The sequence below is a fragment of the Eublepharis macularius genome, chromosome 8 (assembly GCF_028583425.1).
Source record: "Eublepharis macularius isolate TG4126 chromosome 8, MPM_Emac_v1.0, whole genome shotgun sequence".
NCBI lineage: Eukaryota > Metazoa > Chordata > Lepidosauria > Squamata > Eublepharidae > Eublepharis > Eublepharis macularius.
This window is the reverse complement of record NC_072797.1, coordinates 55,040,315-55,067,619: the sequence shown is the minus strand read 5'-3', so window position 1 is coordinate 55,067,619 and position 27,305 is coordinate 55,040,315. Positions and strand designations below refer to the sequence as shown.

The following is a 27,305-nucleotide window of genomic DNA, read 5'->3' as shown; positions in this document are numbered from 1 at the left end:
GGTTGCCTAGATTGTGTGCCGCTGTGTTTACATATATGTATATGTGTGTGTGTGTGTGTGTGTGTGTGTGTATGTATATGTGTATGTATGTATGTATGTTTAATCCATGTATTTAAGATGTTTTATGGTTTTAACCTGTATATAGTATGAAATATGATTTTAAACTTGGTTGTAATCCGCCCTGAGCCTGCTGATGTGGGGAGGGTGGAATATAAATAAATAAATAAATAAATAAACCAGTGTTTATAGACATAGAAGTACTGTATACACATGCATGCTAAAGTAAATGTTGGTCTGAGGTAGTATATAAAATAGTATTAGGTGTTAAAAAGAGTTCCTTGATTTTTTTCATTTTGTATTTCCAAACATCTAGGAATCAAATGGTGTATCAGCAAAGTATGAGTCTATTTGCACCTATTTTCCTCTAGGTTGGATTATATTCTCATATTAAATTCCTAAAAATGAAAAGTAGTAAGTACAAACTCATTAGTTTATGTGAAAAATTTTAGTCACCTATTATAAGTGTGAGAGGAAAAGAGATTTTCTTTAATTTTTTAAAGTGGTAATCTTATTATGATTACAAAGAACTTTTGGGTTTTCAAATTATTAAAAAAGGTTATACTGTCTTTGAGAACTCCATATTCTAAACAAAGTTACTGAGTCTCTTTCAATGCGTAAGTTAAAACGTAAATTACTTTTTAATGAAACTTTCAGTTCTTTAAAAAAAACACATGCCCTGTATTCATTCTGAATTCTGTGACAGGAGATCACTTCGTCATGTAAAATCATGAAAATCTGAGGTCTCAGTAGGGTAGTGTTACTACCATTTTTAAAATCAGTTGTAGTGGCTAACTTTCCAGTATTCAACTGCTACATATATGTATGGACAGAACACAAGCAAAAAGGTAAATTAAAATTTTATCAAGTTGGAGAGAGGTTTCACAGTCTTAGTAAATGTATAACAAAAGTCTGAGAACTGCTTACTCTCAAAGTTAATAGAATCAGTTTTAAATTGTTTGGTTAGTTCACTTAAGTATCGCCAGTAAGGACAGAATGCAAGGAAAGGGTTAGTGTTTCACCCTATACATCCAACAATTCTTTTTAAATTGAATGAAAAATTGAGATTCTTAGTTCTGAGTGTAGGTGAAACATGGCTAACCATGGTTTACAAATTAGGAACTAGCTATGAATGCAACATTCCTTCTCTCATTCAGAATGCTTTCTCTCTCCCCTTCTAGCCCAGAGAGCCTGATCTCATCAGATCTCAGAAGCTAAGCAGGGTCGGCCTTAATTAGTAATTGGATGCTAGATCTCCAATGAAGACCAGGATTGCAGAGTCAGGCAATGACAAACCACCTCTGTTAGTCTCTTGCCATGAAAACCCCACCAGGGGTCGCCATAAGTCAACTATGATTAGAGGGCAGGATTTCATTTTTTCCTGATATTATGTGTCTACAAATGCACTCTTTGCTTATCTTGTAAATCAGATATTGAAACCAGAGTTTAAAATATTATTGCAAATAATAGTTATGAGGAACCTCATTTTTACTTGCACATCTGTTATGTAAAGCCATGTGGTTAACTCCTGGAATGGAAAGGATGGCTAGGGAAGTGAAAGTGTATATTTGAAATTGGATTCCATTTCTAAATTCTGTTTTTCCAGGTGCTGGTCTTAGTATCTTCTTTGTTGTTTCCTGATGTATCTTTTATAGAATTACAGTTTTCATATAAAATTAACAGACCATATCACAGCTGGTTATAATATTTTTACATACTGTAAATGAGAACATAAATGTTTCTCTGAAAGACAAAGGCTTTTCTGAAACAAACAAATGGGCCAGTATGAGACTGTGAGCACTTCTGCCTAGTGTTGAATGAAATTTGAAAGAGCCCAAATATTTTAATAGCTTAGTCATTTGCTTCGCATGGTGGTATTTAGAACTCCATATCAAGATACTGATGCTGTTGCAAGTGGGTAATTCATTCATTAGACTTCTTCTATAATATAGGCACACAACATCCATTGAAACTGCTCTACCAGTGACTCTGACCTCCCAAAGTCTCAAGACACAGTTGTGATTCTGTGTGACTGTTTATGGCTGTTAGCACGTTTAGAGTATTTCACTAAATCTAATCAGCTCTTGGCAAAAGCAGGATGTTGCTTGAACCTTCGCAGCACAGATCAAGATGAGTAGCTGTGAGTCTGTTTGTAGCAATAGAAAAGAGCAAGAGTCCAATAGCACCTATAAGACTAACAAAATTTGTGGTAGAGTATAAGCTTTCATGAACCACAGCTCACTCATACCCTACCACAAATTTTGTTAGTCTTATAGGCGCTACTGGACTCTTGCTCTTTTCTACATAGACCTCTTTGCCAGATGAAATATAAGTGGGGTGCAAAAAAAAATCAAAGATTTTTGGTACTTAAAGTGTTATGTAAACAGGTTTATAAATAGGGTTGCATAGTGTCCTAAAAGACATACAAACTGGCAGTGAACCCCCCCCCCCTGTCCATTTAACTTTTCTTCAGGTCTCATGATTCTTTACCTGGCTTTGGGCCTTCAGCTTTGAATTTATGAATGAACAAGTTGACCAACCTTTCCTTTATGAGAGAGATTCTAAAATCTCAGAATAGTTATAATGGAAACAATACAAAACTGGAAAAAATTAGGTAATATTGGATAAATATTAGGAAAGTTACAAAATAGTCATAGATTCTTAAGGTAATTCAATTTTGATTGTAACTGTCAATCATAATAATGACTTGGGATATTTTAGTGGTATATACATTTATTTTTATTTTATTTTTCTTCATTTATACTTCTTCTTTTCTCCCCATTGGGGACCCAAAGTGATCTACACATTCTGCCTTCCTCTATTTTATCTTCACAACAACCCTGTTAGCTAGGTTAGTCTGAATGTGTGTGACTGGCCCAAGGTCACCCAGCAAGCTTTCATGGCAGAGTGGGGATTTAACCTAGATTTTCCCAGATCCAAGTCGGACACCCTAGCCACTTTTTATCCAACTGAGGTCACCAACTTTTTTGAGCCTGTGAGCACCTTTGGAATTCTGACACAGCATAGTGGACACATCCACAAAATGGCTGCTGCAGGAGGTGCAACAAACTACAAAATGTCAAGGAGTAGATTATGCCTAACTCTAACAATAACTCTTCAACATTTTAGGCAAAAGCTCTATTTAACAGGATGCATTTTTAAACAAAGTATTGTATAAAAATATTTTCTTGTATACATACAGTTTATATTCAGTCACACTGTGAAGATACTTGTTCCGTGGGGCAGCTACTGCCAAAGCAAGATTTTTAAAGTTCTACACAGCCAATCAGATTTCCAGTGGCTAATCAGAAGTTCTGCTGGGCAAAAATCCCCATCTAGCCCCACCCAGTTTCTAAAAATGTTTAGTGGGCACCAGGAAAAGTATTGGTACCACATTGGGGACTTGTAAACTAAAACACCACAAACGAGCTAACTTTTGAGGTCCCTAGAAAGCTTGTTCACTATTTTGAGGTGTATTAGTTGGTAGTAATAAAGGTATTGAGTTACTGCTGCTTTTGAATTTTTTCCTAATGGACCAACATGGCTATCTACAATTTGCCATGTAGTTAGCAGGAAAAAAAAAGGTTTAGCTATTTTTTCTTGCAGATGATCTGTTATGCCTCAAGAAAATTGCATAGCTTCTAAATGGAGTCCACTAGCTAAAGAACAGATGGTAGAAAGTAATGGAAGTATACATGTTTAAATAGAAGCAATAATTTGTGATAGAGACAAAAAAAGTAATTATCCGTGCAATCCTATGCAGAGTTACCCCAATCTAAGCCCATTGAAATCAATAGGCTTAGACTGGCATAACTCTGCTTAGAATTGCATTGCATGTATGGTTTCACAATGTAAAAAGGCTCAGTAAATACCTTTTCATGTTGCATCTTAAATCTTTGAAGCTAGATTGCTGCAAAGAAGTATAGGAAGCATTCTGCTGCTGTACTTGATTTTGAAGTTAAAAAATCTAGTAGTGTGAAAATAAGACTAATAAGATATTTACAATTTTATATCAGGTATTTGCATGATGTTTTTGTAAATAATATATTAATGACATATTGTTTAAGAAATTAAAACATTGGAAAAGATGTTTAATTTTTTTATCTACTGCTAAGCGAACATTATTTTTCTTATTTCTTAATAAGAAAAACCAAGCCTCATTAGTAGAGCTAACTCTGTTGCATTTGACAGGCTGACTAGAAAACAGTTTATTTTTGCTGTCTGAGAGTTTTAATTAAGATGTGTTCAATTATAGTCCTTTCTCTCTCTTTCTCACTCACATATATACACACACATTCTCTCTCTCCTTCCCCCTACTTGCTGCGTCACAGACGGGCGATCAGGGCGCTTTCAGAGGGTCCAGCCCATGACTTTGACCTTCTGTGCAGTCCAGCGTTCCCTGGGGAACCGTTCAGCACATGAGGTCTGATTTCACACTTCCAGGATGCTTCAGCTCTTTTAACAATGACAGGGAGACAAAGCCCTTTAGAACAGGCCGCACGGGGACTTGTTTAAATTGGAAACTAGAGAGGAGTCAAGGAACAAGGTTATGGACTATAGAATAGTGCTTTTAATAAAGAGCTCACCGCTCTGGTTCAGCTCAAAGAGGGCTACCTTTGTACAATTAATTGAGTCATTTATCTAGAGTATCTTAGACTTCTAATTTCTTAAAAAATTATGATAAATATTAGAAAAAGGTAAATAAGAGATGCATGAAATGACTTTGAACACTGATTTTTTTTTTTAGTTTGTATTGGAAATAAATTTGCTTGAGTTTTACCTCATTGTTTTAATTATATAGGGTTTGAGATTTTCATGGATTAAGGATTAATTTTGTTTGAAGGTTTACAGTGCTTAAATTCATCATTCTTGATGCTTCAACTGTTATATTGAAGACCAAAGGAAATATAGCTTAAAAGATGAAGTTGAACACAAGTAAAATTCCTAGAAAGCTCCTGGTTTTGCATGAATGCATTGTACATCTGTTCCACAGTAGATGCAAGGGTATTGATAGAGAGTGGACACATGGGGTTTGTGGAAACATGGGTAATGCACCTTTTGTAGACAAGGGTTCTCTGGGTAATGCACCTTTGGGTAATGCATCTTTTGCAGCCAAGAGCAAAGCTCCATCTGAGTCATTATAACAAGCATAAACCTGAGTGCCCAAGTCCTGCTTTTTGGCTCAGGCTAAAACGTTTTAACTGAAATATGTCAAGTTCCATTTTAACTGGGTGGCTAACAGTGCCATCCTACGCAGAATTCCTCCATTTTAAATTCATTAAATGGGCTTAGACTGGAGTCCTCACAGTAACTCTACAACCATCTTTTTACTTTGCTGCTTTGAAGACTGTTTAGGTCACAAGCCCATTGACTTGTGATGTTTGATAATATTGTCGAAAGCAATTAGTACTTTATCTCATTGTTAACTAATGGTAAATATCCTACAGTGGACAGCTAACAAAGATACAACCTTGTTTAAAAACTCACACTGGTAAAGTGTGTTTTCTGCATAACAATTGATCATTTAAGGACTACCCAGATTCCCACTGTATGTAGGGAGAAAAAAGCTTACCTGAAATGGAGTAGTAAATATTCACATAAGTAAACCAAACCATCCATTCCACGTCTGCCTCCTGACCTGGTTGCACTGCTGTTGGAGAAAAGTAGGTCAACCAGAAAAGGCTTAACATATGATCTATGGTTTTTTGCCTAGAAATAAATATATGAATGTCTCTTCTTTCCCCTCCCCTTTTCCATAGGATGAACAAAATTGCTAACATGATCTTGATTTCTCCTGAACTTAGAATCATAGAGTTGGAAGGGTCCATACAGACCATCTAGTCCAACCCCCTTCCCAGTGCAGGATCAGCCTAAAGCATCTCTGACAAGTATTCATCCAGCCTCTTCTTGAAAACTGCCAGTGAGGGGGAGCTCACCACCTCCCTAGGCAGCTGATTCCACTTTTGAACTACTCTGACCATGAAAAAGTTTTTCCTAATATCCCGCTGGTACCTTTGTGCATGTAATTTAAGCCCATTGTTTCGGGTCTTACCCTCTGCTACCAACTGGAACAGCTCCTTGCCCTCCTCCAAATGACAGCCTTTCAAATATTTAAAGAGAGCAATCATGTCCCCCCTCAACCTCCTCTTCTCCAAACTAAACATTCCCAAGGCCCTCAGCCTTTCCTCATAGGGCTCAGTCTCCAGACCCCTGATCATCCTTGTCGCTCTCCTCTGCACCCTCTCGATTTTGTCCACATCCTTTTTGAAGTGAGGCCTCCAGAACTGCACACAGTACTACAGGTGCGGCCTGACCAAGGCAGTATAGAGAGGGGCTATGACCTGCTGCGATTTCGACGCCATGGCCCCTTTGATACAACCCAAGATTGAATTAGCCTTTTTTGCCACTGCATCATACTGACTGCTCATATTTAGTTTACAGTCCACTCTTACTCCAAGATCCCTTTCACATATACTAATGCCCAGAAGTGTATCCCCCATCCAGTATTTGTGCTTCCCATTTTTGTGGCCCAGATGTAATGCTGTGCACTTATCTTTGTTGAATTGCATCCTATTCACAGCTGCCCACTTCTCCAGACTATTCAGGTCTTGTTGAATTTTAATTCTATCTTCTTGGGTGTTTGCTACTCCTCCCAATTTGGTATCATCAGCAAATTTAATGAGCAGCCCTTCCACTCCTTCATCCAGATCATTGATAAAAATATTGAAAAGTACCGGTCCCAAAACCGAGCCCTGCGGCACTCCACTGGACATCTCCCTCCAATCTGATGAAACGCCGTTGACCACCACTCTTTGAGTGCGGTCCTATAACCAGTTCCCTATCCACCGAACTGTCCTATAGTCCAGTCCACAGTCTTCCAGTTTGCCCATCAGAATGTCATGGGGGACCTTATCAAAAGCTTTACTCAAATCCAGATAAATCACGTCGACAGAGTTCCTCCGATCCAGTAAGCTGGTCACTCGATCAAAGAAATAAACCAGGTTGGTCTGGCAAGATCTGTTAGGAACAAAACCATGCTGACTTCCCCAGATCACTGAGCGGTCCTTCAGATGCTTACAGATTGATCCCTTTAAAATCTGTTCTAATATCTTCCCAGCAACAGAAGTCAGACTGACCGGCCTGTAGTTTCCTGGGTCATCCTCCTTCCCTTTCTTAAAGATTGGGATAATATTCTCTCTTCTCCAATCTTGTGGCACATCCCCAGTCCTCCAGAAAGTTCTTTCAGCACTCTTGGGTTCACCCTATCCGGCCCAGGGGATTTGTATTCATCCAGTGCAGCCAAATGCCTCTCCACAACCTCTCTGTCAATGTCAATTAGGTATTCAGGTGTCCTGCCACATTTTCTACTATCTCTAGATGTGCCTGAGTTCTTCAGGGAGAAAACAGAGGCAAAAAAGTCATTAAGCCGGTCTGCTTTTTCTCTGTCCTGCATCAGAGTTTCTCCATCTACTCCCAACAGCGGTCCAATTGCCTCTTTTACCTTGCGTTTGCTTCTCACATATCTGTAGAAGTTTTTCTTATTGTAGCGAGCCCTCCTGGCCAGACCCAGCTTGTACTGAGCTTTGGCCTCTCTGATGGCTGATCTGCAGTACCTGGTAACCCTCTTATACTCCTCTTTAGAGGTCTGTCCTTCTCTTCGTTTCCTGAACATTTCCTTTTTCTCCATTAGCTTATTCTGGAACTCTCTGTACATCCACATGGGTTTCTTGGAGCCCTTACCATGTTTCTGTCTTACTGGGATAGTGAGGGCTTGAGCTTGCAAAAGCTCATGTTTGAGAAGGGCCCACCCTTCACTCACTCCTTTCCCTTCCAGCACACTCCCCCACGGAATGACTCTCATCAAGCCTCTGAATTCATCGAAGTTGGCCCTAAGAAAATCTAACCCATGAGTCTGGCTACGAACTTCCTTGGCCCCCCACAGCAACTGGAATTCAAGGAGGACATGGTCACTTCCCTCTAAGGTCCCCACCACCTTCATCTCATCTACCAATTCTTCCCTGTTGGTTAATATCAAGTCTAGTATGGCCGAGCCCCTTGTAGCTTTCCCCACCTTTTGAAAAAGGAAGTTATCGGCCAGACAGGTCAGGAAATAGTGTGATTCATGACACTATCGGGTAAGTTGAAGTCACCCATAATTACAAGGTTCTAATTTCTGAATACTCTACCAATCTGTTCAAAGAAGCAGCATCCATTTCTTCTCGCTGGTCAGATGGTCTGTAGCAGACTCCAACAATAATACCCTTTGTCCTTCCTCCACTTATTTCTACCCATATGCTTTCCACTGGGCTGTCTGCCCCATTCTCCATAACTTCTTGACCATCCCTCTCCTCACGTACATTGCCTCTCCACCTCCTCTTCTACCCTTCCAGTTTTTCTTGAACAACTCATACCCATCCACTAGCACATTCCAGTCATGGGAATCATCCCACCAAGTCTCAGTAATTCCTACTATATCGTAGCCCTCTTTTTGCAATGGAAGCTCAAGCTCTTCTTTCTTATTGCCCATACTTTGGGCACTGGTACATAGACACTTGTAGCCTTGTACCTTTGTTTGACCTGTCCTACCCAGGTGGGTCCCCGCTGTTTTCACTTGGTCACTGAAATTCCCATGTTGATCGTCCCCTGCCCTTTGCGGCATCAGTTGAAAGCTCTCCTGATGAAGTTCTCCTGGTTCGTTCCAAACATTTTCTTCCCTGTCCTTGAGAGGTGAAGCCCATCATGTGCTAGAAGGCCTTCTCTAAGAAAACCTATCCCATGGTCCCAGAACGCAAAGCGCTCCTGCCGGCACCATCATCTCAGCCAACGATTCACCTCAAGTATGGTCCGCTCCCTGCGCGTTCCTCTTCCTATGACTGGAAGGATAGAAGAGAATACCACCTGAGCCCCCAATGTCTTCAACTACCTTCCAAGACCTTCATAATCCTCTTTAATTCTTGCGACAGTATTCGCAGCCGTGTCGTTCATTCCCACATGAATCAGCACAAACGATTACTCATCAGCGGGCTTGATGAGTTTTGGCAGTCGGTCAGTAATATCCTGAATTCTGGCCCCCAGCAAGCAACACATCTCTCGGACTAGGGGATCTGGCCTAGAGACATGGCATTCCATACCCCTGAGCAAAGAGTCCCCGACGACTACCACCTTCCATTTTTTCCACTTCTGTGTGGCCCCATGTCCTCTGCACACCCTCTTCCAGATCTTTGCGGTTCTCCTTCCACTCTCATCTCCGTCACCATCTCTAGCACTTCAAAACGATTCTTGTGCTCAAGTGGACCAGAGTGTCTTCTTCATTGATGCCTTTGGGTTTGTACCGTAGATCTGAGAGGAGGCTCAGAAGGGAGATTGACTCTTTCTCCTTCTCCTTGACTTTCCTCTTCTTGGCTGTGCAGAGCCCCCAGGCTGTTGTCAATAAAATCCTCTCCATCCTTGATCTCCTGAAAGGTGGTGATCCTCTCCTCCAGGCTCTGAACCTTTTCTTCCAAAAGTCTGACCAGCTTACACTTCTGTCAAGTGAACTCCATCTTCTCTTCTGGGAGGAAAACAAACATGGCACACTCTATGCTGGTGACTGCGAAGGGGGCTTCAGTAAACCTGATTGCCTTCCAAATATATACCTAGAGTACCAGCAGTACTAGTATACCAGCAGAATTTTGGGTCCCCCAGGCAGATCCCCAGGCTAAGAGCCACAGGCCAAGAGCCCTTTAGTTCTCCTCTGGCAAGGAGGAGCCTTTTGTTTCAAAAGGTCACTTCCTGCCTAGCCCAGCAGGGCCCCAGGACACTAGGAGGCGGGGCTTGTAACCAAGAGCAACAGCAACCAGCAGCAAACAACAGCAATTCACACAGCCCCCAACAGCCCCACACAGAACTTAACCATAACCACTCTCTAGCAAGCTACACAGAACCCACTCACCCTCAGCTTTTCACACAGTAGCTAGGAAAGGCAAAGGGCAAAAGGCAGAAAGACAACAACCCCTTACCTTCTAGCAGCAGGTCTCCACCATGTGCTGTTGCCTCCGCCCAGGTGCTTCTGCTCTGCCTCTGGCGAGGAGGAGCCTTTTGTTTCAAAAGATCACTTCCTGCCTAGCCCAGGAGGGCCCCAGGACACTAGGGGGCGGGGCTTGTAAACAAGAGCAGCAGCAACCAGCGGCAAACAACAGCAATTCACACAGTCCCCAACAGCCCCACACAGAACTTAACCAGAACCACTCTCTAGCATGCTACACAAACCCACTCACCCTCAGCTTGTTTACTTGCTTAACATAACTTGTTTACTTGCTTAATATAACTCTCCCTCCTTTTTCAAGACAGATTGGTTTTCCTTCCCACTGACCTCCTATAGTTGATAGGGGAAAAGACCCACTGTGGTCCAATAGGCTTGAGCTACACAACTAAGACTTTAAAAAGAACTTCCATATGCATGTGCATATAAATATTAATGGAATGCATTTAAAATGTGGAATTATGTTTCCTGAGATGGTGTGGAAATACTAGGCATTTCTATATGGTTTCTTCTTTGTGAGGTGGCAACTGCTATGTGCTACAGTTCTTTCCTGCTTAGCAGCAGCTATTATACATAAGAAAACAATTTTGGTAGTAGCTAATCAACATGAAAAAACATTATCATCTTACTACCCTAATTATTGCTTCAAAATATTTGACCAACATGTTACCAAGCTCAGGTGCACGTTATATCTTGTTTCATTGTTGCTTCAGCAGTGTCCCAGATTCTCGCCAGATGTGATTGCATGCCGTTAAAAGACTCTCTGAATGCCTTCCCTTTTCTCACAAGCATTCCTGTTCTTGGCTGCTAAGTTAGCCCAATTCCCCCTGTTCTAAAAATTCACAAAGGCCCGTCATTCACTCCTTGCTACTTATATATCCAGTCTCCCACACCCTGTCAACCATTTATTTTACGTCTAATCTAGCCTAATCTAGCTTCCTTGTATTCCTGTTGTTCTGCAACTCTGCCCTTGAATTCCTGCTGCTGTTTGTCGTCTTGCTTCCAAAAGCTCCAGATAGCTGATTTTGTCAATGTTTTGTTTGTGTTATCTGAATAACTTACTCAGGGTTAGAGTGGGGTTTTGTAGGTGCAAACAGGGAAGTCAGGCAATATTCAATTTGGGTAAAATAGGTCATGAGATTTCACATAGTCTTCTGACTCGTCTGTGAGCTTGTGACAATCCTATAAGTTAAATTTGACCTTCCTTCTCCCCCCCACCCCAGTTTCAAATAAGCAAACACAACATAATAAACCTTCACAAACCTAGGATTCTAAACAATTGTAATGGCCTCTTGGATTGGATAGCACTGATATGTGCATTTAACACTTAAAGGAATATGGAGTTGCAGCTCTATTGATGAACATCATGCAAGGGTTCCATATTATACTCTATAAATGTCAGGGGTGTAGATGTCTCTTTTAGCTTCTTTATTCCAGAAAACATACAGCGCATTTGTTCCTCAAATTATGCTGATGATGTTGCATTCCATCAATTAACACCTGCTCCCAGAAGGAGCACTTGTCAGTTGATGACTATGGCCAATGAAAACTTGTATACAAAAATGTAAATGATCAATACTGGATCATTTTTAATACAATATAATCAACAACTAGAACAATCACTGAACAAAGTACAATAATGAACAACAGGATGTTCAGTGAAAGAGAGATAATAGAGTATGGTAGCAGAAAATGTGAAAAAACAAACATAAAGCTGAGACAGATGAAATCTTTCTGAAACAAAGCGTAACTAATTTACATGACATAGCAATATGGAAACTCCTTAGTACATGCATTTCTACATCAGCAGACAGTACCCAACAGAATGGCGTATAGTCCCTGTGTCTCTCTGAGCTACTTCTTACAACACAGCCGTATAATCTGGGTAGAAAGCCCTCCTGAATAATTCAGTTTTGCATAGTTGGCAGAAAGCAAGGAGAGTCGGAGCTTTTCTGATCTCCTCAGGCAGGCTGTTCCATAAGGTGGGGACTACCACAGAGAAAAGCACATGTGTGGGCAGCTGTTAATTTTGCCCAATTGCAGGGTGGTGTCTGTAGAAATCCTTGTCCAGATAAGTCAAGTTGCCATAGTAGAACATAGGGAGAGAGGTAGTCACACAAATATGAGGAGCTGAGGCCATGAAGGGTTTTGAATGTGATAGTCATGACCTTGAATTGAGCCTGGTAACTGATGGGAAGCCAATGGAGTGATTGCAGAATATGAGTGATATGCATGCTCCATCTAGCTCCTGAGAGTAAATGAGCTGCAGCATTCTGCACCAGGTGGAGTCTCTGAGTCAACTTTGAGAGGAGGTCTATGATGTCAGAATTAGCTGTGAATCGTAGAACTTAGTGTTAGAGTACATGCTGTGTACATTGACCAGCAATGTTGAAACATTACATCCAAATTGTAAACTGTGTTATACAAAGTAGTAATCAAAAGCAGCTTATTGATAGTTTTTACTGAATGCTGATGGATATTGGCAAGAAAATAAGAAACAAACTGAGATCCTGAATCACGCATACAACATGTTTGTCTCTAACCAGGGCCGATTCCAGACGACTAACCTTAAGTCGCCTCATGCCGCCCTCTTCCGGATCGCGACGGGGAAAATGCGAAATATCGCGTTTCCTCGCGCGAGTTTTGCGCGACGACGCGCAAAACTCGCGCGAGGAAACGCGATATTTCGCATTTTCCCCGTCGCGATCCGGAAGAGGGCGGCATGAGGCGACTTAAGGTTAGTCGTCTGGAATCGGCCCAGTTGAAATATAACTGTGTGCAAGTTGCTTTTTACAGCAATCCTTTTATGAGACATTCCTTCCCACACAGGTGCAGAATTTTTCACATCACTTTTGTGAACCTCCTTTCAGATTCTTTTTTGAAGCAAAGGTGAGATCCTCTCTGAATCCCTCCCTTCATTGGGACTTGGTATGTGAGAAAATCCTTCTGATAGACATAGCAGTGTCTATGAAGATGGTTAATGAATTCATTCTAAGTGCTGATATTTAACTTTTTGGAAAATGCAAACATCTACTGCATAATCAGTATGTTTAAAACAATTATACTTCTCCATTAAAGTTAATAATATGCACATTAACCTGTGATGAAGTCTGAATCAATATTTCAGATTGAAAGACATGAATTCTGGACAGCTTTTTCTAAATATTGATTTCATTGTCATTTGTATCAGGTATGAAACAAATTACATGTCTTACTGATATCATTAATATGGCCTCTGATCTGCTGAATCTATCGCTTCATGCAGTACATGACATTAAATTTTAAAAGTATTGAAATTATTTCGAAATACAATGGCTTAGCATTCTAGATTTGCTAGACTGCAGTGAAATCCACCTTGGGATTTTTCCAACGACTTAACAGTAAATATTGGATCAGTAACACAAGCTTGGGCTGCCTTCCTCTATATTTGAGGGTATCACATTTCATGTCATAACATGATCTTGGCTTAAGTCAGCAACAGGTACAGCGAAGTATTGAAATTAACTCTTAATGTTTCTCAAAACTGGGGTCTAGGGAACTTGGGATTCTGCAAGGGTACTCCAAAAGGTTCTGCATATTTTTTGTAAGGAGGGAGTGTGAAACCTCTTGCATCAGTTTGGCTAACATGAAAACAGGACCATCTCCACCTCAGAGACTCACCACCTCAGGAGAAGGAGAACAGAATCAGTGTTCACTCTTTTAAAAGGTGGATGCTGACCGAACTACCACCACCCACAGTCACCTAGCTTCCTGATCATCTCAGAAAATATGATGATTAGTTGCTAGGATCCAATAGCTCAGCCTTAGAAGCTGATTGGTTGAGTCGCACCAAGGATGTACATCGCTTATGAAGTCATTGGAGTAATATCAGATGTAAAATTGAACTGTTTTTCACTATATTTCCAAAGAAAAAAATATTGTAGAGATAACACAACAATTAGAGGTGTGCATAATGAAAAAAACAAGCCAAAATTACACACAGAAATTGCTAGTTTGGTTCATTAAAGTATCTTCTGGAATGCTGAACCAAATCTGGGAAACTAAATTCTAATTCCTCCCGCCAAAAAGTGTGTGTGTTTTGGTTCATACCTTCCAGTGCCAGAGAGACACTAAGCTTTCTTGTTTTCCTGAACTCTACCAATCAGATCTCAAGGGAAAAGAGACCTTATGTCATTAATTAACTCTGTTGGCAGGAAGAAGGAATGAGATCAATGCATCTCTCTACCCCACCAACCCCATAGTTACCAGGAAATGGCATTCTCTGCCTCCCTACCAATCAGGTCCTTGCAAGGGGAGACCCCTCACCTCCTATCAGCTTTGGAAATGTTTGAAGGGGAGACTTCAATCAAAAGGTGCCATTCGAAAGATCCTTCCCTGGGAGTAAGCACTATTGAATAACATGGGACTTACGTCTGAGGAGACCTGTTTAGGATTGCTTCCATAGTCTTTCAGGGCGCTCTCTTTTTCTGACTCAAATAGAAAATGTGTACCTACTCCCTTCTTTCAAAAAGAATCCTGCCTGCCCCCCACAGGTACAGGAAGACTTATGGGGGAAACGTGGGTATGTTTGGGTGGGGCTGGGGGTGGAATTCATCCAATCATTCTGCCTGCCTGCACTTGGGTGATTCAGAAGATTGGCAGTGAGAATGCCCTGTTTTGCAGCGGAATGCTGAGCATCAAAAAGAAGGATTTGGATTTGTCCCTCATTGTGGGAACAAAACTATAAAGCATAAGGAAACAGCAGCAACAGGCAACAGCAGAAGGCAAAGGTAATAAGTTATTGGCACTATAGAAAAAGAAAAAAGTGAACATGAAGCAGGATTTTTAAAAAATATTACTGCACTGCGCTGCACTGGTTGGAACACACTCCTACCTGAGAATGTCTTGCTGCTCCACCCGCAGACACTCACCTTCTATATCCAGAGGAGTAGCCGTGTTAGTCTGTAGTAGCAAAATCAAAAAGAGTCCAGTAGCACCTTTAAGACTAACCAACTTTATTGTAGCATAAGCTTTCGAGAATCACAGTTCTCTTCGTCAGATGCATGGAGGGCAAACAGAGAAACTGGTCAGATATAGAGGAGGAGAGCTGTGGTTCTCGAAGGCTTGTGCTGCAGTGGAATTGGTTGGTCTTGGAGGTGCTGCTGGACTCTTTTTGATTTTGCTACTACAGACTAACACGGCTAAGTCCTCTGAACCTTTACAGAAGCAAACTGATCTCCACATCAGAAGGAGCTGTTTTCATCTACCCTGCCCCCCCCTCTCCTCCTCTATATCTGACCAGTTTCTCTTTTTGCCCTCCATGCATCTGACGAAGAGAATTGTGATTCTCGGAAGCTTATGCTACAATAAAGTTGGTTAGTCTTAAAGGTGCTACTGGACTCTTTTTGATTTCACCTTCTATAGGTTCATTGTTGTCTGTGAATGTTATTGTGCTTGTGGAAAAACTCAGTGGATCAATGATTTAGACTAGGAGAGGGACTATTAGTTGATGCTGTTTTTGATTAAGCAAGAAAACTGCTGTCCCAGAGCCGAATTTCCCCACCCCCACTTGAAAAGAGCAGCATGCATTTGCTCATGTGCAGCCAACGTGCATGCAACAAACCAAACCTCATGAAAATGGATAAAAACCAAATGAAGCCTGCACCAGCTGAGCTGGAACAAACTAGTAATGGAACAAAATTATTATGGAAACCCTGGAACCAAAACAGAAATGGAAATTTTCTTAATGCACATACCAATCTATGTCTGGTTCAAATGGCAAATGTGTACCTATTTGTATGTGACTAGGTTTTTTCCTGTTACTGTGGCTCAGAAAGATTTTCCAAGTTTCTTCCTACCCCCTGTTTAGTTAGTCTCCATCAGAAGGGTAATAACCAACATGGAATTTTTTGCTGTGTCTAAAAGAAACTTTGTACCAATCAGAATGGCTCCTGACACTTGGTGTCTGCCATGGAGGACTTAAGTATGCACATACATTTTTAAATCAAAATAGGGAATCCCTAGATTACTAAAGTTTGAGAACTGCTCCTCTAAGATAAACATTGTGTATGTAGGGGGAGGGTACAGTGAGAAAGAACACAATCTCTGTTAAATACATCTGCAATCTGGCTTTAGTGCACCATCATTTAATTATAGCAACTCACCCATCAGTTCTCATCTTGCTGCAGAATTCTGTGCAGAAATAAATCCTAGTGAATTTAGTGAGACATTCCGTGTAGCTGTTTTTCAGATTGCATATTAAATTTGAATAAAGGCAATAGCTGTAACAACACAATTTTGGTATCATAAAAGATAAATTTTAAAAATTCAGTTATGTGCTGATATGCTGGTATCTTATATATTAATAGCTAAGTGGCAGATATCTAAGGATACTTAAATCTGGAGATTGGAGCCATGAACGATTAAGAGATATCTTCCTACACAGCTGAAGAATGTCCCAGGTTTGCAGAAAAATCTGCAAAATCTAAAAAAATATATATTGGGGTGTTGTTGTTTTTTTAAAAAAAAAATGATGAAAGGATCATGCCCTCAGTGGCTGCTGTTAGGCAACTATAATAGTTAGCCAGTATTCCAGACTTGGTTTCTGTCAGCAAAAGTCTAGGGGAGGGTGCAGGGCCCTTTCCAGGACTTCTTTGGCCCTTGAGGGAGGACTTGTTGAAGCAAAAGCCAGAAGCAACCACCAGGTAACATGATACCACATGACTTGTGTGACTCACCCAGGCCTGGCTGCTTGCTACTGTTCAACAGCAGCCCCAGCCAAAAGCCAATGTAGTGTAGTGGTTAGAGTTTCAGACTAGGATCTGGGAGACCCAGGTTCAAATCACCACCCTGCTATGGAAGCTCACTGGGTGACTTTGATCCAGTCACACACACACAGCCTAAACTACCTCTCAGCATTGTTCTGAAGGTAATATGGAGGCAAGGTGAATGATACAAGCTGTTTTGGGTCCACACTGGGAGAAATGCAGTATATAAATGAAGTAAATTAAGAAATGTAGGTGAAGATGGGGTAGAGTAAGTTGTTTAGTGGATTTGAAGGGGGAAAAGGATGGAGACAAAGGAATGGAGTATATGGAGGCTGCCAGGAGGAGGGGAAAAGGAAATAGTGTAGGGAAGGGGATACAGGGGAAAGGTGAAGTAACCCCCACAATTCCTTGCAGGTTCTCCACAATGCAACTGGCCTCAGCTCAGCCTGCACCATGCAACTGGGTCATAGGGGAAAAAAGATGAAGAGAGGAAGGGTCATACAAATGTGGGTGGGAAGGATAGAAGGAAGCAGGAAAAGGGGGAGGTGCTGGGGGGTGCAGGGAAGGGAAAGAGGACATGGTGGAGGAGGGGGAAATGAGTTGCTTCCAACACATCCTTGCAGGTCACCACTTGCACTGTCTATTTTCCTTTTCATGTCCATATTTCATTTCCCCTAAATAAATCCATAAGCTTGTATAAGTCAAGTTTTGAAGGTTGTTTGTTCAATGGAATTATATTTTTAAAAATTAGAGTTTTCATTCATGGTCCCAGTTATAAAATAATCATCAAAATAATTATTTGATTACTTGATAGGGTTGTCAGCCCCTAGCAATCCCTGAGATGAGAATGGGGACGAAGCCTTCAAAATCAGGGGCAAAATGGGGGCAGAATGTCCCGGGGCAGATACCTCAAAATCAGTGTTGGCAACACTGTGACAACACTTCCCGTTTCAGAACCAGACATTGTGTAATGCTGTAGGAATTCTCCAAACTTCTGTGGTTTTTATCATATAGATTTGGGGAGTTCCTGGAACATCATGCAATGTCATTTTTCTCCTCCTACTTCTCAAGGGGTTGTCTGTGGAAGCAGGGACGATCAGGCAGGAAGTTGCCTGCTGTAGCAGGCAGCCTGGGAGCCCTATCACTTGAGATTAAAAACATACTAAGGACGTTGCAGCATTTCAGTATCAATGTCTAAAAAGTGCAGTATTATTTTTAAAGTATTACGCAGGTAAGTTAAGTATCTGTGAATGTTAAAAAATTAAATGGTCTCTTTCCAGGTAAAAGTGACCCATTTTGTGTAGTTGAGTTGAACAACGATAGATTGTTGACACATACCGTATACAAGAACCTTAACCCAGAATGGAATAAAATCTTCACATTGTAAGTATATATGTATGTGTGTGTTCCTTGTTGTTGTTTTTATGTTGACCTGGTTAACACTTCTGAAACTAACAAGATAAAGTATTATATATATATATATTTCAGCATAACAAAAAGTATTTTGGTGGTTGAAAATACATGTGCTTTTACAAACCAGCATCTGGTCTCTATCTCTCTTTCGCAGATAGAAAAAAACTGTGTGGGGGAGTCAGGCTCTTTCTTGTACTTTTGGTTCCATAGGTCTCTTGAGCAAACATGAGGAAAAGAGAGAAAGAGAAAGAGCACCCCCCGTCCCCGCCACAACTTTTTGCTGTCTCCTAAAGAGTGCTGGGCAGAAAACAGAGACAGACAAAGCCTCTCCTTCATCTGCATGCACAGAAGCCCTTTTCCATTCATCCACATGTTAAACTTGAGTAGAGTTGGGGTTTCTTACAGTCACACACAAGTTTATCATACTTGTAACTAGTCCCTGATATTCTGAATTGCAATGTACTTTGAGGATTGTTTTGAGTTGATCAGTTTTGCAGCACTTCTAAAGCAGTGGATTTATTGACTCTTCCTAATGCCAGTTTCCAATTCTTAAAAAAGAATATTTATGGTAGCTCCACCCAGATAAATTCCTAGGTTCTCAGGCTATTACTACAGTGTTGCTGGGACAGGTATTCAGTATGATCTGTAGCTCTGAATGTATGAAAGTAAACCCACCATTATTAGACTCAAAATGGTGCAGGACATCTTTCATCATAAGCCAGACAGACACCAGGTTAAAGAACAGGACAAGGCAGGGATCCTCATTTGCTTTTTGCTAACCCTCCCATATGCCCACTGTTAAATCCATTTTAAGTTAAAAGTATACCAAATATCTGTTCGGATACAAGATTGTTTGTTCCAAATGCATCAATGTTTTAATATGTATCTGAGGAAATATTATATCTGAGTATTGATATTTACTGCTTTTTAAGTCTTAGTATTCAAATAGAGTGAGAATTGCTGCTGTACTGTCAGCATGCATGACTCTATACTGAGAACGTGAAGACAGGTCCCTGCCCCAAACAGCTTACAGTTAAACATTTGACATGAGAGAGATTTAAAAAACAGTGGGTGGTGGGAGTGGTGCTTATGGTGATAAATAGGGGCAAGTATATGGTTTATTTACAATGCAGGTGCTTAATGTTAGAGAGAGAGAAAGAGAGATGGAACAGGGTGGGTTTTGAAGAGGGAAGCCTGGCATCACACAGAGGTTAAACAATTGAGGACTTACATACAGCGAAGAGTATGACAGCTGAGAGATGGGGGCAAGGCCATAAAAGGTTTGAGAACAGAATGAGAAGTTTGTGCTGAATATGGGATCAGATAGGAAGCCAGAGCACGATTTTAAGATGAGTGTTAACATGGTCAAAATAACAACAGGTGAATGATTTTGCAATATGATATGAGCCAGTGTTTTGTGAAGGGATGGAGAGAAAAGACCATGGAGGGAGAGACAGAAAGACAGAGAGGAGAGTAATAACTGTTCTACATAGTGGGTGGTATGGTGGTTGTACCAGGAGAGGAAAGACGAATAGTTCAGTATTAGACATACTGAGTTTGAGGAAGTAATTACACATCCAGGTGGCACTATTGGATAGCAAGTGTGCATTTGGAGGTAGTACAGGAGAAACCTAAGAGCCCTGCTGGATCAGACCACTGGTCTGTCCAGTTCAAAATTCTGTTTCACACAGTGGAACAGGGCATAGAGTCCAAAGATTTTCCCTAGTGCTGCCTCCTAGCATTGGTATTCAGAGGTTTACTACCTCTGAATATGGAGGTTCCCTTTAGTCAGCAAGGCTAGTAACCACTGATGGACCAATCATCCATGAATCTGTCTAATCATCTGATAATCATCCATGTTGTCTAATGTTAGTCCTAGAATTGATTATGTTCTGCTTCAGTATTTTTTCAACTCTGTATTGGATTCTTGCTAATACTATGTCTTTTAAACTTGTATCTATTTACCTTATGGCATTGTTTATGGAAATGTCCTTGATACTGTCTTGAAATGTCCTTGATACTGATTGTACTAGTCTCATACTGTGTAATCCGCCTTGAGTCTCAGTGAGAAAGGAGGACTGTAAATGACATAAGTAAGTAAGTAAAATTTAAACCCATCTATACTAGTGGCTGTCACTATATCCTCTGAAACTGAATTCCACAATTTAATCCCTCATTAAATAAAGAAGTATTATTTTGTCCATCCTGAATCTGTTGCTCATCAATATTATTGCATGCCCTTAAGTTTTAGTATTTTGGGAGAGGGAGATACAGTTATTTATACCTAATCTCTTCAACCTATGCATAATTTTATAATCTTCTATGATTATAAAATCATAGAAGATTACAAAATAATCTTAGGGCCAAACTACAAGTGACGAATGGCACAGGTTGGACACTTGTCAGCTTCCCTCAAGTTTTGATGGGAAATGTAGGCAGCTTGGTGGAATGTTGGACAAGTGACAGTTGAAAAGTCCATTGGACAGCAGTCGGAGAACCAAGCTGCAAGACCAGGCTGCCTACATTTCCCATCAAAACTTGAGGGAAGCTGATAAGTGTCCAACCTGTGTCATTTGTCACTTGTAGTTTGGCCCTTAGTTAATAAAATAATCTTAGTTGCCTTTTTTCTAAATGAAAGTCCAGCTCTCGGCCATAAGATGGAGCATCATTTGTGCCTGGGTGAGAGTAGGGAGGGAAGCAAGACGATGCTGGGCATTTCTGCCCAGTGCTGGCTGTCTTTTTGGCCAGGTGACCTTAGCAGCTTTGCCAGCCTAGCATTCCATGGGCTGGCTGAGAAGGGGGGAGGGAATAATCAGACCTGAGGGCTCAGGTTTCAATATAGTCTGTGACTCATTTTGAAAAGGAGGAAGTGACATATATGCAAGGTATTTAAGAACATTGGCTGATAGGCAAAAACCCCAAGGCCTTTCTCATAGCAAAGAGAATATACTGTTAATGTAGCATAATGGTCACAGTTGGCTGCTGGTGGGTAGGCATTGACAGGGGGAACATAACACAGGGAGGGGCTTCCAGCATGACCATAAAAAGGGGGCCTCTTTGAGGAGTTCTGGGGGATGACGCATTGACCACACCCACAGGAGGATGGTGATGCAGAGGAGTAGCAATTTCCACTGCATCCACCTTAATACCAGCCCTCTCCTCTTGATTATGCCAATAGGTTGGTTGCGAAGATGCTGACAGCATTTGGGCTGTCAGCTGAGCTTATTGTCCTCTGATATGCTGCGCCAAGACCCATTGAATATGTAATCAATAAAGTTATGGCCTCTCCAGCACAGTGCATTTGTGTCATCTTTTCCTCCCCACATGGCAGGTCCCCACTCTAGGCACAGAAGTACCAGAATGTTTAGCTTTTCCTTATAAGAAAGGTGTTTCTTTAATCACTTTGGTTGTCATCTTATGTGCTTTTTCCAGCTCTGCAAGGTCCTTTTAAAGATACGGCTGCTAGAACCACACACAGCATTTCAAACAAGGCAACACCATAGGGAATTACAATATTGGCTGTTTTGTTTTCAATTACATTTCTAAAAATCCCATCAATTTGCCACTGATACTTTCATCGAGCTATCCACCAAGATCTTTTTCTGTCTCAGTCTCAGTGTGTTCAGACCCCATCAGCATTTACTTATCATCATGTAGATTGTACTGAAAGCTGTGGTGTTTTATGAGTTTGCCTGGGATACTGTAGAGATAGGTCTTTTCCACATGGTCAATTTCTGGCAATTCTGATTCCATTCTGCTTCACTTAATTTCCAGATTTCCACACAAGACGGCGACTCTGATTCTGTTCTGCTTCTCTTGATCTCCAGATTTCCACACAAGGAAAGGAGGTGTGAGATGCAGAACCGACCTTTCCCTGGCTTTCCCCAGACTTTTTCCATGCACAAATACAGCAACCTTTTTTTTCAGCTGCTGTTGAGTTGCCGCTGCTGCGTCCTATGTGTGTGCGGAATTCTGAGTCCTTAACTGCGTCTCTCCTTCCCTTTTCCTTTCCCTGGGTGCTTGTTATGTATTGGGTTAAAATAGAGCTTAGCAAGGCCTCTAAGGTATTGGATATTATGCACTGTGTTGAGCTTCAGGTTATGTCTAGGTTCCTAATGACTGAAATCTCATTGGTTACATTCTGTGGGCAGCAGCCAATCGGTCCTCTCTAATAAAGACCAATCGTTGGCCTGCTAGTCCAATACATTATATATAGTTCATGCAAATGATGGCATTCTAAAGTACATGTTCCTATTAGTTACTAGTTATTATCAGGGTGGGGTTTGTATGTATATATTGGCTCACATTGAGCTGAGTCTGTCTGATGTCTGTCTGTTCTGGCTTGCAATAAAGTGTGTTGTGTTGAGCTGATAACACTCTGGGCTGAAATCATTCTGAGCGCCCAGCTCAGTACTTAATACTGGTGACGAAGGTTGGATCCTAGGTGGGTAGGCAGCCCCACAGCACCCAGAGCTGAATCACCTCAGGCGAGTAGGCAACCTCGCAGCCGAGAGCTGAGTCATGCCTGGTGGGTAAGCAGCCCCATGGCACCAGCTAAGGCACTTACTGGTGAGGAATTGTCACCTCCACTGCCCTTGCTTGCACCAGAACAACAGACAGTATGGCCGCCAAGGGCCAATTCGAGCCTTTTGATGCCGCTGCTGAGGATTGGGACTCCTATGTCTCACACTTCCAGTTCTGCCTCACAGCCAATGGTATCACCGGTGCTGCACGGGAAAAAGTGGTTTTCCTCAGCGCCTGCGGCCGCCCAACATTCAAAATTGCCTGCACTCTCATCGCACCGGAGACACTTGAAGTGGTGCCACTCAGCATGATCCAAGAGAAATTAAAAGAGCATTTGTCTCTGCAACCTGCAATGATCGCCAGCCACCATGCCTTCTACAAGCGGGACCAGGCGCCAGGTGAAACAATCGCTACCTTCGTCGTGGCCTTGAGGAAGCTGGCCCGGCTGTGCGAGTTCCCTGACCTGGAACGGCCAGTAGTGCGATTGGCTAGTATGTGGCCTAAGAGATGAGAAGCTACACCAAAAAAGAGGCTCAGTTTTAAAGCAGTGTACAAGGAGGCACTAGCAGCAGAAGTAGCAGACCAGTCCACCAGGGAGGTGCGACGATCGCGGAGTCCAGATCCACCTACGAAGGAGGAGCCAGTCCACTGTCAGGACCTTGACAGTGTCTCCGAGGAAGAAGACGAGGTGCACCAAGCCCACGCAGCGCTGGCTTAGCACTCTGAAAGGCAGCCATACAATGGTTCCCCTTGCGCCAGTTGTGGGGGAAACCACGAAAGAAGGTGGTGCTAATTCCGCGATGCTGAATGCCAGGCATGCAGAAAGAAGGGGCACCTCACATGAGCCTGCAGAAGTATGAGGAAGGGAGGCTCTCCACCACAGTCTCTGCACTTTGTTTGGCACCACCGAAGATCGGCAAGGAAAGATCATTCTCGGCTAGAAGAATGCAATATAAGAACTGTCATAATGAACACCAATTCAGGCAAGAAGATTTACGTCACAGTGCGTATCGAGGGAACACCGTGCAGGATGGAGGTTGACTCTGCGTCAGTGCTCTCAGTTGTTTCCAGGGACACGTAAAACCGCCTGTGCTCCAAGGGCAAGAACCAACAGCTCGAGCCCAGCAATCTACGCCTGACGGACTTCCAAGGTCGTTGGGTTCCAGTGGTCAGAGCTGGCCGAGTCATGGTCAGCTACAAGGACTTTCATGGCCCCCTTCATCTTATTGTTGTCAAGGGGCGCCGCACAAGTTTGCTGGGACTTGATTGGTTCGAGGCATTGGGCATCATCGTTACTGGAGTCCAACAAGGCGGCCAATCCACAAGCAAAGCTGCATGGGTCAAGTTCCCCGGCAGGCGCAAGGACCCACCAGGGTGCCACAAAGGACCACCCACCTACACTCCAGCAGGAAAGTCAAGCCATCGAAAGGCACATCAGGTCCACTCCACACTCAAACTGACCAGCTTCAGATGCACTAACCACCACGGGAGCAGAAGCAGGACAGGGACTTGTCCTCTCAATCCGTGGTCTCAGAGACTGTACCAGCCAAGGCAGGCAGAAACCCACCAACTGGGAGCAATGGCAGTTTACTCACGGCCTCCAGCAGCTCAGAAGCTCCCGCAAGAGACTCTATCTACAAAGCGGAGCCAGCAATGGACACTGGGCCATCGGCCTCAGAGGACTCTGGCGCGACAGCACCGCGCAGGCTCTGGAAGGCTTACCTTCCTCCAGCCAGTCTCCAGGACTTTGTTGGCAATGGGTTGTTCCAAGCTAAGTGGGGGAGAGGTGTTATGTATTGGGTTAAATCAGGGCTTAGCAATGCCTCTAAGGTATTGGATGTTATGCACTGTGTTGAGCTTCAGGTTATCTCTAGGTTCTTAATGACCAAAATCTCATTGGTTACATTCTGTGGGCAGCAGCCAATCGGTCCTCTCTAATAAAGACCAATTGTTGGCCTGCTAGTCCAATACATTGTATATAGTTCATGCAAATGATGGCATTCTAAAGTACGTGTTCCTATTGGTTACTAGTTATTAGCAGGGCGGGGTTTGTATGTATATATTGGCTCACATTGAGCTTCTGAGACTGTCTGCTGTTTGAGTCTGTCTGCTGTCGTCTGTCTGTTCTGGCTTGCAATAAAGTGTGTTGTGTTGAGCTGATATCACTCTGGGCTGAAATCATTCTGAGCACCAAGCTCAGTACTTAATACTGGCGATGAAGGTGGGATCCTAGGTGGGTAGGCAGCCCTACAGCAACCTTTTTTTTCCAGCTGCAGTTGAGTTGCCATTTCTGCATCCTGTGTGTGTGCAGAATTCTGAGTCCTTAACTGTGTCTCTCCTTCCCTTTCCCTGGGTGCTGATTGGTTGGCCTCCCGGTGGAAACCACTCCCTTCCTCCCCGACTATGCACACACTTCCTTTGTATTTTTTTTCCTTAAACCAAGGAGGGTTTGTAACACCGCGCTCAGAAACAGCTGCTGCAAACTACTCCCTTTAATTTCTGCCCCCCCTTAAGCCAGGGAAGGATTGTAACGCTGCTCTCTGAAACAGCTGTTGCAAAATGGTCCCTCCCCGCCTGTGTACACACATCTCCAGTCCCCACAGAAAGTGGCTTCAAACACACGTCTCAAGAAAACAGACACCAAATTGCCTTAAGATTGGGCACTGCAGGCAGGAGCCCAAGTCAATTCAGTGCCAGTCGACATGAGTACACAGCAGTGCTGGCTTAAAGTGTGCTGTGCAGAAAAGGTCATAGAAAAGAAACCAAGGACAGATCACTTGGATACTCCAGTGAAGAGAGGGGTAGCAGAAGAGGTGCTTTTCTCCTATGGAAACACTGAACGAGTGATTAGTTTGGAAGAGAACCAGCTGAGGACAGACTCACAAAAACCTAGGCTATATAAGGAGGGAAGCAAGAGAGGACTATTGTTTCAAATACAGGAGAAATGTCAAGAAGGGTGAGGACAGAATAAAGAAGTTTGGATTTGGTAGTGAGAGATAAGTGATTTTGGAGCAATGTTTTCAGTGGAGTGAGAAGGAAGTACACCAAATTTTAAAGCAATTGAGAATTGGAGGAGAGAGGGCAGAAATGGCAGGAGTAAACAGCATAATTTAGGGGTTTTGAGATGAGGGGTATAACAGTGTTAGGTTGGGGAAGGAAGATGGGTCAAGGGAAGACTTTCTGGAAATTAGAGGAACTATGGTATGTTTGAATGTAGTAGGAAAGTGATCCAAAGGATAAGGGATAAGGGTGAGCATATAGTAGAAAAGTTAAAGAATCATGGAAGAGATGACAACTCTTGAGGCTATAGGATCAAAGGGACATAGAATAGTTGGGTAAGATCAACAGGGTATGAATAATCAAGTCATCAGCTAATGAGAGGAAAGAAAGAAGGATTGAAGGAAGTGTTGGAAATGGAGGAGAATGATGAAGGCAGAAAAATGGAAGGAGATCAAAGAGGGTGTTTTATTTTTGGAAAAGGAGGCAGAGTTTTGATCGCTGAGAGTAAGGAAGGACAGGAAATCAAAGACGAAGAGTAAGGTATTAAAGATGAAGGTGCTGAGAATTCCTAGAGTTGGTATGGATCAAGGAGTAGCCTTGCTGCTGGTGGTAACACATTCAATTCTGCCTGTTATTATTATTCCATTAATGAATGGGAGTTATGTGTAGAACAAAATATGCTGGATACTATGAAATGTGAAGGCATTCACACTAAGGATTCCTTTTCGCTTCTTCCTGCACACACACACACAATTCCGAAAGCTGTTTCTGAGGACTGGTGGATCCTCAGGAACGGTGTGGGATTCAGTATGGGTGTGTGTGGCAAGTCCTGCCTCGCTCCAGGGCTCTGACCCAATCCTTGTGATTTTGGTTTCATGCAAATCCAAGTGTTTGTCAGTTAATCAGAGCCCATGGAACTCCATTAGATGGGAGGGGGCAAGCATTTAAAGGGGGGAACCTTTCTCTCCTCAGACAAGGACATTGATCCTCTGGATAAGAGCGTCAGTTTAGTCAGGGTTTTATTTGGCTTTTAGATAGGATTTGGGGTCAGCTTAGGAAAGAAACTTGTTTTACTGAATCAAACAACATCCTATTAAGGGCTGAAAATATCAGTCTTATTTGTGCAGATTCTGGGGACAAGAAACTGTGTGTTGAAAGAGCAACCTTAAACTTTTGGAAGGGATCTTGTTGTTTGTTGTACCAAGTTCCAGTGAAACCTCTTAAGCTGAGGTAAACTGAGAAAAGGGGAACTGAATCTCCCCTTGGTGGTTCCCCCCCCCTTTTTTAATATTAACTGAAACCCAGTTACAAAGTACCCATTCTCACTGGGAAAGTTTGTAACCTTTGGGGTGAAGTTGACAGCTAGTTTCAATTAATAAGCTGAAGCATTCCAGTTTTAAGTTATTTACGCTGATAAATAATTTTTCAGTTAAATAAAAAACATGTTGTTTATCTCCATCTTTGGAAAATCTGTCCAGACAAAAATCCATATGGAAAAAATGCCTTCTTACGTGATAAAAAATTACAATAGTATTATAGCAGGG

At 42.2% G+C, this 27,305-nt stretch overlaps 1 protein-coding gene across 1 annotated transcript in view; it reads left to right on the top strand.

The window, feature by feature from the left end:
* MCTP1 (multiple C2 and transmembrane domain containing 1) overlaps positions 1–27,305 on the top strand; it is a 412,208-nt gene that overhangs the window by 177,325 nt on the left and 207,578 nt on the right. Inside the window, exon 11 of the mRNA XM_054986650.1 lies at positions 18,112–18,207. Within this exon, the coding sequence (XP_054842625.1) occupies positions 18,112–18,207 (96 nt within the window). The remainder of the gene's footprint in view (positions 1–18,111; positions 18,208–27,305) is intronic.